The following is a 12,644-nucleotide window of genomic DNA, read 5'->3' on the forward strand; positions in this document are numbered from 1 at the left end:
AACTAATTCTAATTCAGTTTGATTTTACACTACCTCAGAGATGTCTTTAAAGGAACTAAAATATTAAGCATGAAAAGACGGCTTTGATTTTCACAATAAAACAGGAAAAGGATTCTTTGAACAATTTCCGAGCTTGGTTTTTATATCTTTGTCTGCTGGAAGTTCATTTGAAAAGCGAAGACCCTAAATGAACCAAATTCTATTAAGATCAATAAAACTGAACCACGCAGAGTTTATCCCACCGTCCTCCCAAAAGCTCTCAAATGGTTCCGAAACTATAAAAATCAGTGACTTTGTCACTAAAAGGTCAGTGACTTTGCACAGATCTTCATCCCAGCTACCCAGGAGGTTTTCAGCTGTACATTTCCATCCGTTTCCTGCCTACTCTTTGGCATCTCCAATCCCTCCAGCAGTTATTGCGAACGTGGCTTCGTTTTCAGGCATCTCAGGACTGGGGGTGGAAAAAAAGAGACTTCTGGTTTTCCCTCACGTTAAATGCAGTTGTGGAACAGTCCCCAAAATTTAAGTATAAGCAACACGGAATACTTGAACACGGAATATTTCAACTTCTTTATGCCTGTGGGCAAACTGTAGACAGTGATCAATATTATCCAAAATGTGAAACCCACCTCTGAAGATGACCCACAAGGGAGGGGACTGGAGAAAGTGTATGAGAAGAAAAGGTTCTGCTTATGCAAACTTTAACTTCCACGTCTTAGCTCCTGAGCGGGCACGCTGGTGTCTCCGTGCAATTTCACTAACACCATTTTTAATGACTTGCATCTGCCACAGCTTAGCAGGGAAACTGCTCTGGAATTTTCCTGTTAAGGGCCCACCTGCCTTAGCAGACCATTTGATAGTCTCTAAGAGATGAGCACCTAGGAGGATTTCTGATGAAAGATTACATAATTTCAGACACGTGATATGCAAGATGACTTGAAATCTGCTAATTAGTTTGTCCTTTCAGATTTTCTCTCAACGTACCATCCAGAAACGTGGTTAATTTGAGACCATGAATCGTTTCACAGGCTCTTAACTTTCAGCACCACGAACTTTGTTACCTTACCCTTGCCTGTAACGTGGCTTCTTTCCTGTGAAGGGACGGTGATTTACCTGTCATATATCTTGGCGATGCGCAGCTCCCCTCGCCCTTTCCTCAGACTAATTCGGGTAGTCGAAGCATGAGCGAGGATGTGGCCCCCAATGGGCTTCTTTGGGTCTGCCTGAAAGCTAAATTAGCAAGCAAATGTTGATGATTCACTGTGCAAATTCCATAGGCTAATGGTGTGATTAACTGGCAGACAGGGCGACTGAACTCAGTAATGAATAATAAATAAGCAAATAAATCAAAAGAGGACTGAAACACGCTTGCCTCAAGACAGGATGCTCAAATGCCCGGTGCAATGCTCAGTGGCATAATTGTCCTCACATCAGATGGAAGAGGCTCAAGAAATGCACGCCTTAAACTACATAAATATACTTCTCCCCAAGAAAGTAATGTGTTTTGTTTTCAATAGTTTCTGTAGCTTGTTCTCTTTATTCGAGTCACAGTGAAAGAGGCCATCATTCCAGGAAGCAGATAAGCATTTACAAAAAATTACAAAAACTGAGAGAAACCTATAGGTGTCATCCTTAAATGATTCATCACACCAGAAGGGCCAATGGTCAGTCTGAAACATTTAAAGAAATGAGGAGCATACCTTCATACCAACGCCTCTGGCTCCACACAATCTCAGTTCTCATCTCTGTTAAGTATGTAACACGGATGAGAAGAATTTAACCAAAAAAAAGGAGAAAAAGTATCTTACGTCATGGTTGCTCCTGGATCAGCGGTCATCTGATTGGTCACAAACACAGCCACGTTATATTCTGCAATAGGAAATAACGCCAAGAAGGCGGGCTAGATCAAATTAGAACTCCAAAATATTCTCACCCCCCCTGGTAAGAGCAAGGCTGCTAATGAACCACACTTCAAATAGCAAAGGAAAGGGAAGCAAATCTCCTTATGTCTGCTGGCTGGGGTTGGTCAGAAGACAGCCTAACTCTGCTGCTGTGTGACTTCAGCTGTAATATTTATGCCAAAAATGAGCACTTTCCAGAGTCCCACTGAACAAGTCTTTCCCAATTCATGTCTTCCCTGTTGGCTCCCTGCCCTAGGCCTCTTCTCTCTCCCTCTGTCTGTTCCCCCTTTTTTTGGTATTTACTGCATAAAAAAACATTTACTCATTCCTCAGCAACATTTCTGAGACATTCCAAAAAAGGAAGAATCCTGGTCATCTCATCGTCATCTCTGAGAGCACTGCACAGTGCAGGGCGTGAGGCAATGAACACAGCCTACTCTGCTCCCTGTGCCTTTATCTTTTTTATCGTTGTGTTTCTTGTGTATTTAGACTGTAGAAAGTGGGGAAAGGCTGAATATTTGTCCAGTTCCACAACCTGTCCTCTCATTTAGGACTTAACACCATTTCTCAGAAAACTCTAAACGTTGAATTATTCCAAAGAACCCTTAATCTGTCACGTTTAAATAATTATTTTTTAATTAATTTGATCTTTTTAGTTTCTTTTTGGTATCTGACAGATATGTGAAGTGAAGAAAAATTCCTGGGCCAATGTGTGATTGGGTAACACACTCAGACTACGAGGTGGTTGTGCCACCAACAACTACTGTTTCACTCCAGTCCATGTTTTCCACATTTTGCAATGTTTCCCTTACCTTCTGATATTTTTTGGAGCCTTGACAGCATCTGTGCGAGTTTCTGTTGTCGTTCAGCCAACTCTCCACGACCACTGAAATCCACACGGAAGAGTGCCATTATGGAGTCAATGATCTACATTGGAATTATGCTGGATAAGTAAATTCAGGGGGGAAAAAAAATATATATATATATATAGATTCTGAAAGCAGAAAGCATAGGAGAAAAAAAAAGTGTCTTGTACCAATAGCTTGAAGATACCAGCTTCCTCATGGAACTTGGCTGCGACATAGTCGAGCAATTCCATCTGATGTTCACCTGATGGGAAGTACGGTTGACAAATGAAATTAGGATCAGAAAGAGCTCGGAAGCAACAAAAGCCTGAGTTTTAAAATTCCACTTTAAGTAAGTGTCTGCGCTGTTTATATTTTCACTGCCAGCCGTTTTAAGTCCACTGCCCATTAACAAGCTACCTCTACAATACCCAACAGTGCCTGTCCTGAAGGCTTCAGTTACCACTTGCCCAGGCAATAAAGCTTCTTTGTGAAAAGCTGCAGATTAAAGCTTTGTGAAGAAAACTTTGGTATGTGTGTGTGTTGAGAGCTGAAAACCAATACAAATGTTTGAATTCAATGCTGAATTAAATGACACAAAGAAATTGTATCGCCATGTTTTCATGTTCATATTGCATTCTGAAAATAAAAGTCCCACTTAAGATTTCCTTCAAGTTTTAATGCAGTGTCTTCTGACAGAGTGCTTGAACTGACCCTATAAAGTTCTATTCACAAAATCATAGGGGATTTCTGTACAGCATTTATGTAATTAGCTCACGTTCAGGCAATCACGGTTACATTAATTGGTGTTTCTGTTACGAAGATGGTACACTGACAACCGTCATACACATAGCAGCGTTGTCGCAGCAAACTGCAAAAGTTTCTGGAGTGCAGTGGAGCTGGAATACTTCCACTGAGCCAGTCTGCTCCAGGACACCCCCAGAAATAGAAGCAAGCTTGTAACTCCTTTTGTTGGCAACAAAACATTATTTATGATCCTCACTGGACAATCTCACCCAATAAACTGAGAACTAGTAAAATAGAAGCCTTAGGGGAAAAAAACAAACAAACAAACAAACAATAAAACACAGATATCATGGCAGTTGCAATGATGATCTTACTAGTATATGCACGTGCATACAGCACGTTGTCAAGTACTGCATCGTGGTCGACATTGAAGCGATCAGCAATGTCACGAAGACGGTCCGGCCGGCTGACGTTAGTCAAGGTTAAGGATTTCTCTGAGTACAAAGCCTGCTCTGAAAACACTAAGACTCCATTCCAAAATAAATCCATGGAAAAAGAGAGCATTTATTCTGATCCTAAAGAAGACTGAGTTTTCACGCTGTCTCACATACGCTGAAGAAAGTTTTGGGCTTATGATGATAATTGGTTTGTGTTTAGGGTTTGTGGGGGGGGGGTTGATACATGGATCAAACCTTCTATCACCTGTCATCTATCTGTCACCTCCTACCATGTACCATTACTAAGAAAGCATGCTAGATCTCAAAAAAGCAGTTAAAAATAAATCTGTATCCTAACTATTTTTTTCCAGCTTGGATTAGATCAAATGACAGAGAAACATCACTGCCTTGTGGGCCACTACACACTGTGCTCTGCAAGCTTTCTGTGTCCATCATAATGTTTTACATCCAGGGAGCTATCCGGAACCTCCTGCTTGCTTAACCTCCTCACAAACCAAACTGTCTTTCCAGTTCATTGTACCTGTAGCTTTCATCAGCCCCAAAGATACAAAGTGTTTTCAGTATCAATGAAGATAATCTTTCCACCTGTGTAGCCACTTGGTCCTGGAAGCTGAGCTGTCACTAGAATGAATACAATTGTCAACATGAAAAAGTGGGAAAAATAGTTTCTTATGCTATTATTATTTTTAATAAAATCTGATGAGTGTTTATCCATATCACAAAGAGCCACCAGTTTTAATCAATGTGGAAATCACTGGTATCTCAAGTCTTACTGCCAGCTTGAAAAGAAAGCCACACCACTTTCCTTTACTGGAGATCAGATGAGATTTAATTAATGGTGTCAAAATTGTGTTTAACTCAGCAACATCACTAAATCTGCACATTTTATATTGAAAATAGGTGAGGGGGTTATTAATTAGTTTTTATGCACAAAACACCCTCTAAATCCGCTGCCCAAATTAATGGTATTGATTTTGTAGGTTTTTTTCCAGCTGTAATTCATATAATCAAAAACTCTTTGGGTATGAATCTTCCCTGAATAGTTACTGATTGTGGGCTTAGTTTCTCTGAAGCGAATAAACTGAAATACTCAGTTCATTCAGTTGTAATCGTTCATGCAAAAGGATACAACTCTGCTGACTAATTTGGCCATTAGATTGTACTAAACAGAAGAGGCTCCAGTTTTCCAGAAGGTGCCACAATCCTTTTATAACAATGGGTTCATTTAAGTGAATGTTTGCCTGCCCAGTGCCTAGAAACTATAATCCAGCAGTGCTCATAGTTACAGCAGTTATTATTTACTACTATTTCTACACGGTGAGATAGCGCTGAGGAACCAAAGTCCTGCTCTACCTGGCACTGCCAAAGCCTTTGTTTATCCAGTTAATATGAGCCAGTAGTATCCCTTCAGTGCCCTTTCAGAATGTCATATTCAGCAAAACCTTCTGAAACCAGGAAATTAAAAACATTGCTGAGAAAGAATCTTGCCTTTGCCCTTTTCTGAGCAATGTCCCTGTCCCCCTGTAATCCGTATTTTGCTTTGCTTTTCCAGAGCTCAGGGATTGTTTCTTGTATGGTCTTCTCCCTCCTTATGGCTAAACTTAAAGTATTAAAAAGCAATTATCTACATGAATTCTGTACCCAAACATAATCAGTAAGAGGTGAGAGTCACCAAGATCTTTTTCACTGTATTTCTAGAGATAGAAAATTCTGACTTACCTTTATATGTTGGATTTTGATATTGCGGTAAAAAATGGGTTCAGTGGGAAAAGAAAAAAAAAAAAGCTCTCCATTTTAAGGTAGCACACTTACCACAAAGGGTGTGAGATAGCTGGGTTTTGCCTGTCCGGAACTCTATTAAATGAAGAAAAAGAAAAAAAAAAAGTCAGATTTTTTTCTTCAGAGTTTGGCAGATTCAGGATTTACAGCAATTAGAAACATACACCTATAAAATTCACTTTTTTTTTTTTTTACCCTTTTTATCTTTCAATCCAGATATATAAATCACATAACGTACAGTTGAAATATTTTGCATGAAATGTAGAATCTAAAATGCTTTAATTTGATCTCACTTGACTGCTAATTTAATTTCTACTTTACTGTAGAAGTTAAGTATTGCAAGGCAACTATGGAGAAGTAATAACTGAGGGAAAACGAAAAAATAATGGTTGGGTCCACTGACCAGGCCCAATTTCATTTTCAGTAAAATTATCAAGAAGTTTATGAGCTTATTCATTTCACTACATCAATTCATACAAGTCTCCAATATATCTTTTCTAAAGGGAAGACCACAGCGTTTAGCAAACTCTTATTTTTGAAGTGTTATTCACTGACTGACCAAACTTACTGTAATAATAGCTTAATTGTGAACGCAAAATATTTTATGAAATTCAATACATCCTGAGTGTGCATAAATAGAGTATCTTCTGTGTCAGTTTCATTACTGAGAAGGTACAGAGATTGCATCAGGGCATTAATAATGGTATGTCATACTGAATCAGCATGCCCCCAAGTCTGATGATTACTCATCTCATACTTAGCCTGCAAGCAAATGAAGAGAAAAAATAGGAAAACACTAAAGGAAGTGGAATCTTTCTTCTTCCACTCATGCAGGTACTCGTCTTACAATTACAATGTGATGTTTGGTAGAGGTAATGCAGCTTGATTTTAAATCTAAACTATTCTGCAGTTCTTTGTCTGTTCAGTAATACTCACTTAATGTGGTTTTCTCACCTCCAAAGGCCTCAGTGATTGCCATGCTTTCAATCCCACCACCCAGAAGTTTACTGAAGAGAGAGAATTATGATATGGTTAAGCACACAAAATCACAAGAAGAAAATTAAAAAGAATTTTTTGCCGCTTTAAGAAAACTTATTTCTATCCTAAAGCCCCTCGCATCATGCATTAAGTGCAGGGCTCTACATGGTCACTGATTCACAAAAAAAAATAAATAAATAAACCTTCCTTAGTATGTGCAAGAGAAAAAAAAAATAGAAAGAAAAGAAATGGGAAGAAAGAAGAGAGAAAATATCCTTGAAAGATAAAATTCCATAAAAGTATCTCAAGGAAGGTCTTGAAGACTTACAACTTTGACATGAGACATGCAAGTTGTGTAACTAGGTGAAAAAGTGATGTTGCAGTCAGGATTTTTGGCTGCAAACTCTGTTTATTTACAATGACTGTACAAAGTCGGGCACCTTTGAGCCAGCAGAGGCTCTAAATGCAAGGTAATCTATATATCCTGAGTATTTGTTCTTCTATGTTTTTCTGTCTCATTACAGACAATAAATATGATTACTGGAACAACTTGGCCTAAGGCAGGACTGAAGTAGAGGTAAGCTTACTCAAATTCCTGGCTGCCAGTAGAAATATGAAATACCATCTTCCGTTTTTCACTGTACTCAAATGCGGTCAGGAAGCCTGGCTCCTAAGGCAGACCAAAGAGAACATGAGATGTTTATTTTGTTTAGCCTTAACCTGTTGACAGAGCATGATATCCCACCTAGGCATCTTCTTCTCCACCCTAGCCTCAATTACACACATTGGGTGTGAAAAGCACCACAGCATTTGTCTGCTTGTTATAAAGTATTATCCCTTTAGAGTAATGGGCAGAATTATTTTCAAAATTATCTTGATGATGCAGTGAAAAATTCTGTAAAGAGAAACTCTGCATAGCATTTTGGAAAGGACAGCATAAATTTAAATGATCAGGAAAGTGAGTGGCTTACAATAAGCTTATTTGCGGCTTCTTTAATCTTGTCCACTTTGGCCTCTGAAAGCCCTTTTACATTGCACAGCGCCCGTCTTGTTGTCATCTGGATTCCTTTGATGGTGCAGATCCCAACTGACTTCAGTTTTTTAATATCTGCTACGTTCTGTAAAGAAAGTTCCTGTCTATGAGTGCTTGTGACAGTTAACAAGTAGAAGGCAAAGTAGACCTTTCAAATACTTTATTATACACTCAGGTGTGTGTATTTTCATAAAGAAACAGATTTACAAGTAAACTCTTTCTTCTGCAGTTTTTCACACCCAAACAGCAGTAAATTTTGAGTAACGTTGGTGTGAGGGATCTTGGTGCAGAGACATCCTGGTGCTTTTGTGAGAAAGGCACGTTGGGTCCAGTTGTACCTACTTGTCCCCGTTCTGCACCAGTCTTTCTAGATTGAAGCTGGTAGTAAAGAAACAGTATGGATTATTTCAGATAGCGTGGAGCATAACCCAATAAACTCTCTCAAATTCAGTCTGTCCTTGGTCCCTCAGCACAGATAATCTGTAAACCAGGTAATCTGATCATGGATAACTGGGAGCTGACTTGCATGGGTGGTTCGAAGCGGACTATCTGCTGTGCTGTTTCTGCATGTTCACAGCAAGTCCAATGTAAAACACAAGGAACCTTCCAGATCCAACAGACACTTTGAGCTGGAGTGGACTTACTAGAGTTTTTAATTTATTGGCTACAGCACGACTTCAGTCAGCACCCTACTGACACATTTTGCCTCATCTCACCTCATTTTATGAGTCTGGCATCACTAGAAATTTAAAGGCATGCAACAGATTAGTCATTAGAAAACATAACACATGAAAGATTTGGGATAATACTTCATCTTACCATCTCCAGCCAAGTTATTTCTTTAAAAAAATATATATATAAATAAATAAATAAACAACCACACAATAAGAACTGGATGTATCCTCTGTTTATTTGAAGTGTGTGGGTACATAAGACATAAGAAAGGAGGGGGGCTATGGAAGGAATTAGTCATGTTCTTTGGGAAGCTTGTTTCTCATCCTGTGATGTTTTTTGATAATTACATTAATAGTGATGGGCGAGGTAAAATCAATTACAAATAAAAACGACTCTTCCACCCAGAAGAATATAAAAATCAGCAACATAAAAAGCACTGAACTGTTGTTCACATAGCGTTTTTCTATTAAGACAACAAGCTACTCCTGCAAAGACCATTTTTCTAGACTGAAACTTTAATTGCATCTCCCAGCTGCTACATTTCTTCAGTGGCTTTGTCTTTGTTATCAAACGAAGACATTACAATTTCCTGAGTAGCAGACCTGGTTGCAAAAGTTCTGCGAAAGTTCTTGTTCTCTCCCTCACAGATACACCTTTCACCAACAGTGTATTTACCAACCGAGGTGCTAGGATTTACACATCCTTAGACTACAGTTCAATACTATGAAGCATTCAGCCGTAGTCCTGGCTTAACATACTGACACACCTGCCCCCTTGTACCAGCTGCTTATCCTGATCCTCTCAACCCTATTACGGAGCATCTCTGTCCCAGTTATATGCTTTCGGATCAGGAATTTTTAAAATACAAAACTAAAACACATTTTTTCTTCTGATGCATTTTGCGTGCCTTGATTCACAAATCCAGTTCACAGGGTGGCTGCAACAACAGATGTACCAGAAGAAGCAATATTGTGCTCTAGGGATAGGAACGCTAGGCAGTGACTGCAGGCTCGCAGCACCTATCAAATCATTTGAACATCAAACCACAGCCTAGGTTCTGCTTATCTGTTTGTGGCCAGATTGTCAGGTCTATTAAATACTTCTCTCTCTAGTCCTAGGAAAAAAAAATCTAAACCCACAAAAAATAATTCTTTAAGCAAGTGAATTTAATAGGTATGGGGCATCATATGTTCACTGACACGGCTGACAATACCAGCTTCCCCTGGGGGGTGGGAATAACCACTTGGAAAGAAGGAGAAAAAAAATGATCAGGAAACTCCTATTAAACCAGATGTGTCTCCAAAAATGCACAACGAAAAACAGCCTAAGTCATCATCCCTCTATTTTCAGGATCCTTCATATCTCAGTATCATTCTCTGCATGCTTTATTCAATATTGACAGGCTAATACAGCTCCCTTCCAGCTCATGAGGTCAACCTCTGGTCATCTTTTTAAATTTTTAACACAAGAATCTGTGTGTTTTTCCTACTCTGTCCCATGCTGATTACAGCCCCCTATCTCATTATTCTTCTGCAGAACTCTCTTTAAAACTCCCTGTCAATGAACTGCCAATAAAAAAGTCAACAATTACACTGCTGACATGCTGAGCGCAGTAGCTCCAGCGCTGACAAATGCTGCCTCATTGTGCCTGCCATCCCTTTCTGTATCCATCTACAGTCATTTATCTTAAAGTTTACATTATTTTGGGCAAACCCAACTTCTCGTTCTGCTTCTCTAACACTGAACATTCTGATCCATGAGTCAGTCTCCTGGACAAACACATAATAACAGTAATTCAAGTAAAAAGGTGATGTTTATGTGATAGTAATGATGATGATGAAAACACTTATAGGAATTCATATTTGATGAAGAAATCTATCCGCTTATTTCTCTGCTTATTTATGTTTTCTTCACTTCTACTCTACTCCCTTATACTGCATTCTGAAAATAGTTTAGCAACAATTGCCACTGAGTAATTTTAAGGGAACCAAAAACGCAGGTATAATTACAGAGATTGGCAGGAACAGGAAGTAATCTATCACTCAGTTTTCAAATAAATTAACATCTGGTTGGTTTTTCAAGAAGTACCGGGTGCTAAATATTTTGAATATCTTGCCACTTTATTTAGGAATCTGCTGGGAATGAGATTTTCTGAAAATCTGTCTTATCACCAAAGGCAAAATTTGCTTTCACATGAATGATTTAATATTTATTGCAAGGAGGGATTTCACTTATTTGTATCAATGTGTAAACACTTCTGGAAATAACATTAAAATAGCTTTACGTGGACAATTCTGTGTGGTAAAGTCATTGGTAATACTTACAATTCCATGCTTTTGTAGCAGGTCAATATCCTGAAAAAAGGATTCCTAAAAAAAAAAAAAAAAGAAAATAGATTTTTTTTTCTCGTAATTACATCTATCTCAGTATATGTGTTTGTAATTTGTAAATCTTGAAATGATTTCCCCTAATAATACATATCTTGTTGAACTACCAAAATAAGATAACCCACAGTAAGCCAAGAGGGCCTACACATTTCCTATCACTTTCTTCTTAAAGTGTATCTTCACAGGCAAGCAATCCTCTGCTGTGCTAATAAAACTTGTATTAAGATCATTGTCTCAATTCTTTCACCCACAGTTCTTCAGCCTTTCCAGGCTGATGACCATTCCTTGGAAGTATAAAATTAATGGCTAATCCTCTCGCACTAAGTATTCAAGTGTAAGATATAGAGCAATAATGATAATCCCATTAAAAACTGCGCATAGCTTTTGAAAGGTTAACGAAGAGCATTTGAAGAGCAAGACTGTAAAAGGACTAGGAGAATGAGATTTTCCTGGTATTAGACTGTAACAAAATTTTAAATGCATTGAACTCCCTGATGGCCTTTGGGGACATTGTGTCTCTCCACAGAATTCATTACACTACAACAATACCTTCAGATATTTGCTGCACCTGTTTTTCAATGAATCGCAAATTTACCTCATCATCCTGGTATCCTGATTCTTCTTGGACTACTTGATCCTCCATGGCCTTCATCGTGAAAGAGCAGGCAATAAAGTATTGATCAGTACTGAGAAACACAAGCAAAGACAGCATTGGAGGGGTATTAATTGTGTCAGTAACTGTGAAGGAACTTTTAAAATGTCCTCAAACTACACAGCCTTCCCAGTGCGTCATCACATATGGATTTAAACTTGGATTCTCTATCCCACTTTTTGTCCTACCAGACCAAAAGGAGAAAATCTATTGTGTTACTCTCTGATGAACCAATTTAGCTAGAAAGGGTTTAATTGGTATTAAGAAGAGAACTCATTCTCTTGTGAGAATCTTGGGTCCAAGTGTGATTTTGGAGGTGAGAATATTTTCAGTGATTTATCATTAGCTGAATTTATTGCTGTAAGGAAGTTAAAGATGATATTTTTATATCAAAAGTCAGTCGAGTTGCAGATAGAACAGGTAATGGAAAAGTCTACGCAATATCTCAGCTTCCTCATCTTGTGTGACCCAAAGCTCACAAAAAGGTGCTATTGAGAAGACTACAACTTCTTAGTCATATATCTCGAGGGCACACTTCAGAGTCATATTTGTTTTCAAGTTCTTTGCTGCAATTCAGAATACCTAACAAAAGCTGAAGACATGGAGGTAATGCCTGTAAGAAGTATGCAAGCATGAAGAGAATAAAAGAAGGGTAGTAGAAATCTGAGGCTTTTATTATGCAAAAATGAAAGCTTATTTCATGGTTTCTCATGGTTAACTTGCCATGTCTGTATTCTGCTATGGCTTCACTGCCCTTTTTGTGAGACTTCCATTAACAAGGCCTAGAACCAGAACAGGCACTTACCAAATAAAAAGCTCAGCTAAAAAGCACATTATTACCTCCTTAAGTTTCATAAAAGCAGGATAAATTAATAGTTCCTTACAAATATGGTCTTATAGCCCATTTTGTCAGTTTTGTGATTTTATAAACTTTTAGGTTGCTTCTGTCTTAATTGTGAGCTGCCTTCATTGCTGTAGCTATGGTTTATCAAAAGTTTTGTAAAGTGCCTCATCCAGAAGCATTTGCTTACCCATCCTTGTTAACAAAATCCATGAAAAGTATATGATGGGTTTATTATGAAAATACAAGATGGGATAATTTAGAATAAATATCTGCAAATAGCTTTTTTCATTTTTTAAACGGATACTTAAGGTCTGCTTAATTTTCTTACAAGAGTCTTGTGTATAC

General features: G+C 38.3%; 1 protein-coding gene across 1 annotated transcript; it reads right to left on the minus strand.

Annotated features, from left to right (window-relative positions):
• Window positions 1-381: 381 nt before the first annotated feature.
• DMC1 (DNA meiotic recombinase 1) lies at window positions 382-11,455 on the minus strand (the record flags this gene model as incomplete). Its single annotated transcript, XM_084302677.1, has 13 exons — window positions 382-451; window positions 1,114-1,230; window positions 1,809-1,869; window positions 2,714-2,828; window positions 2,938-3,011; window positions 3,868-3,959; window positions 4,500-4,572; window positions 5,764-5,805; window positions 6,685-6,737; window positions 7,296-7,378; window positions 7,680-7,826; window positions 10,741-10,785; window positions 11,399-11,455. The coding sequence occupies 13 exons, from the start codon at window positions 11,453-11,455 to the stop codon at window positions 382-384; spliced, it is 1,029 nt and encodes a 342-aa protein (XP_084158803.1).
• Between the last annotated feature and the right edge of the window lie 1,189 nt (window positions 11,456-12,644).

This window comes from Netta rufina, assembly GCF_964035555.1.
Source record: "Netta rufina genome assembly, chromosome: 1".
Taxonomy (NCBI): Eukaryota; Metazoa; Chordata; class Aves; order Anseriformes; family Anatidae; genus Netta; species Netta rufina.